Below are 2,781 nucleotides of genomic sequence, written 5' to 3' on the forward strand. Positions count from 1 at the left end.
GATCGTCGTTCTACTTCTGGATATTGTACTTTTATTGGTGATAATCTGGTTACTTGGCGTTCTAAGAAGCAACAAGTTGTTGCTCGTTCTAGTGCAGAGGCAGAGTATCGTGCCATGGCCCACACCGCTTCTGAAATGTTATGGGTGTTTTTCATCATCTCTGACTTTGGTGTTAAGGTGTCTCACCCAATGCCCATGTATTGTGATAATCAAGCAGCCATTTATATTGCTAATAATCCCGTTTTTCATGAACGTACCAAACATATTGAAGTGGATTGTCACTTCATCCGAGATCTGTTGTTGAGAGGAGATATATGTACACCTTATGTCTCCTCCACTTCTCAGTTAGGAGATTTCTTCACAAAACCTTTGTTTCCTTCTATGTTTCATAAGTTCTGTACCAAGCTGAGCATGTTCAATATGTATGCTCCAGCTTGAGGGGGGATGTTAAATATTGTAAGGGTAATTTAGTCTTTGTCTGGGTATGTGTTGACTTATCAAGGGTTGGTGTAACAGAAGAAAAAGAAGATAAGAAAATACGAAAAGCTCTCTCTCTTCTCTGTGTTCATCTTCTTCTTCCTTTTTTTTATCAATTTCATCCTTTGATTCATTAAGTGTCTGATTACCATATGATTTGAAAAGATCATCTTTGATTATTTCTTTTGTCCATATTGCTCCTTGAAAAAAACCCTTTACAGCTTGTGTGAGAGATGATATCACTTGGGTTATGAAGAAACTGTACATAAATGCTGCATTCATTCATTGCTGAAGCATGCATATTTGTTCCACTCCTGCTTTTGGGAAGCTATGCCATGTATCAGTCTGCTGAAAGAGTCCACCTTCCCTTCATCACTGACTCCCTGCATCAAATTGTGCATTTTACAAATTTAGTTATGTTTTGAACAGAGCTTCTATACCCTTTTGGTCATAGAGTGGCATGAAGTCATCTGTCTAGCATACATTTTGCAGCAAGTAAGGATTTTGAGATGTATGGACCACTATGCCATAAATCCATTGGTTCACATGTGAATCTTTAAAATGGTAAGATGGTTTTAAAGCTGATCTTTCTAGTAATGGTAGTGGGGGATAGTGAATTTCTGCAGTCTAAGTATCCCAGTTTGGGAGTTTTTGCCTTTTCTATCATCCCTTCCTTTGCCTTCCTCTCTTGATATGTTAATCAACCTTGGTTGTTTACAATTCATGGACCATTTAGGCTCCACTTGTTTAGAGAGAGAGAAAATGAAAAGGGATTTTTTTCTTCAATAAACTAATTGGGTGGGATTATTTATCTGTTGCAACAAACTTAATTGCATGGAATGTGTGACTATTAAGGTTACGAAAATGCTAAGAATTAGAGTGTTTTTTACCGCAGTTTTACCAAATGTTGAGATGGATGCAATATGATTCATGTGAAATCATGGACCCCACATGACCCATATGAAATCGTGTGCGACCATCTAATTGTCTCTCTTTAGTTCTAAATCATCATCCCAAACACCCTCAACAAAATCCTCTGAAAAATCTCATTTTTTGTTTCATGGGAAATTCACTGGAAAAGCAAATAGAAAACTCAGCTAATACTCCCAGAGAAACAGAGAATGAAGATATCTCAAGCTTCACCTGTGAGATCTGCATAGAACCCATGTTAGAGAGCAAGAAATTCAAGAACAAAAACCACTGTACACACCCTTTTTGCCAGGACTGCATAGCCAAATACATACAAGTCAAGGTCGAAGAAGACGGTACGATTTCCGGTGGCAACATCAACTGCCCTGGACTGAACTGTCCTTACCTTCTTGATCCTCTGTCCTGCAGGGCCATGATCTCACAAGGTGTGTTCTTAAGATGGTGCGATCTTCTCTGTGAATCTTCTGTTTTAGAATTTGAGAGGAGGAGCTACTGTCCTAACAGAGATTGCTTGGAATTGGTTGTGAATGAATGTGGAGGAACTGTGAGAAAAACCAATTGTCCAAAGTGTAAGCAAGAGTTTTGCTTCCATTGCAAGACTCAATGGCATGCCGGATTCGGATGCCAAGAGATTAGAGACAGGAATGACATTCTGTTTGGTGAGCTCATGGAAAGGATGAAATGGAGAAGGTGCCCTCATTGTGGTCATTGTGTTGAGCGTCTTCATGGTTGTTCTGTTGTCAAATGCAGGTATTATCTCTCTCTCTCTTCCTCTGTTTTTCTCATAAAGTCCTCTGTTTTCCTCTGTTCAAGTTACATGAAATGCGTAATCTTTGGGGTTTTGACGATTTTTCTGATCTTTAATCATGAAAATCTAATTCTGAATGCAGATGCAAAACCCAATTTTGCTATTCTTGCGGAGAAAAGTTCACATCATATGAAAAATGCAGGTGCAGCCAATTTAATACTGGTTGTGGAGGAGCCCGTGCCATACACATTGTTGCCATTGCTAGTCTCCTTAGTCTGCTTGTGTGCTCAATGTCGTTGTTCTTACAATACCGTAGAGATCCAGTCGAGCCAAACCCATAGTGGATATATATATTATGTGTATTTATGTACGTAGACTGGACAATCGGAATTGAAAGATATGAGCAATTTACCTCGTCCGGAGAAAGATTGATCTCCTTTTGTTTAAGAGCACCAAATTCCTTGACATTGAACTTGTCCAGCAAATCAGTAATAATTGAAAGGGTATCGACGTTGGCTTCACCACAAGATCATCCATTATCATATATGTCAAAATTCTCTTCACATAACCCTCTTCACCATACCCACCTTGCAGAGGAAGCGAGGTAGCCTCTAAGTTCACTCTGG

At 39.2% G+C, this 2,781-nt stretch overlaps 1 protein-coding gene across 1 annotated transcript; it reads left to right on the top strand.

Annotated features, from left to right (window-relative positions):
* Nucleotides 1–1,473: 1,473 nt before the first annotated feature.
* On the top strand, nucleotides 1,474–2,496 carry LOC119998619 (probable E3 ubiquitin-protein ligase RNF144A). The gene is made up of 2 exons (XM_038845958.1): nucleotides 1,474–2,157; nucleotides 2,298–2,496. The coding sequence occupies exons 1-2, from the start codon at nucleotides 1,538–1,540 to the stop codon at nucleotides 2,494–2,496; spliced, it is 819 nt and encodes a 272-aa protein (XP_038701886.1). The 5' UTR covers nucleotides 1,474–1,537.
* Nucleotides 2,497–2,781: the final 285 nt, after the last annotated feature.

Source organism: Tripterygium wilfordii, chromosome 5 (genome assembly GCF_013401445.1).
Source record: "Tripterygium wilfordii isolate XIE 37 chromosome 5, ASM1340144v1, whole genome shotgun sequence".
In the NCBI taxonomy this organism is placed as follows: domain Eukaryota; kingdom Viridiplantae; phylum Streptophyta; class Magnoliopsida; order Celastrales; family Celastraceae; genus Tripterygium; species Tripterygium wilfordii.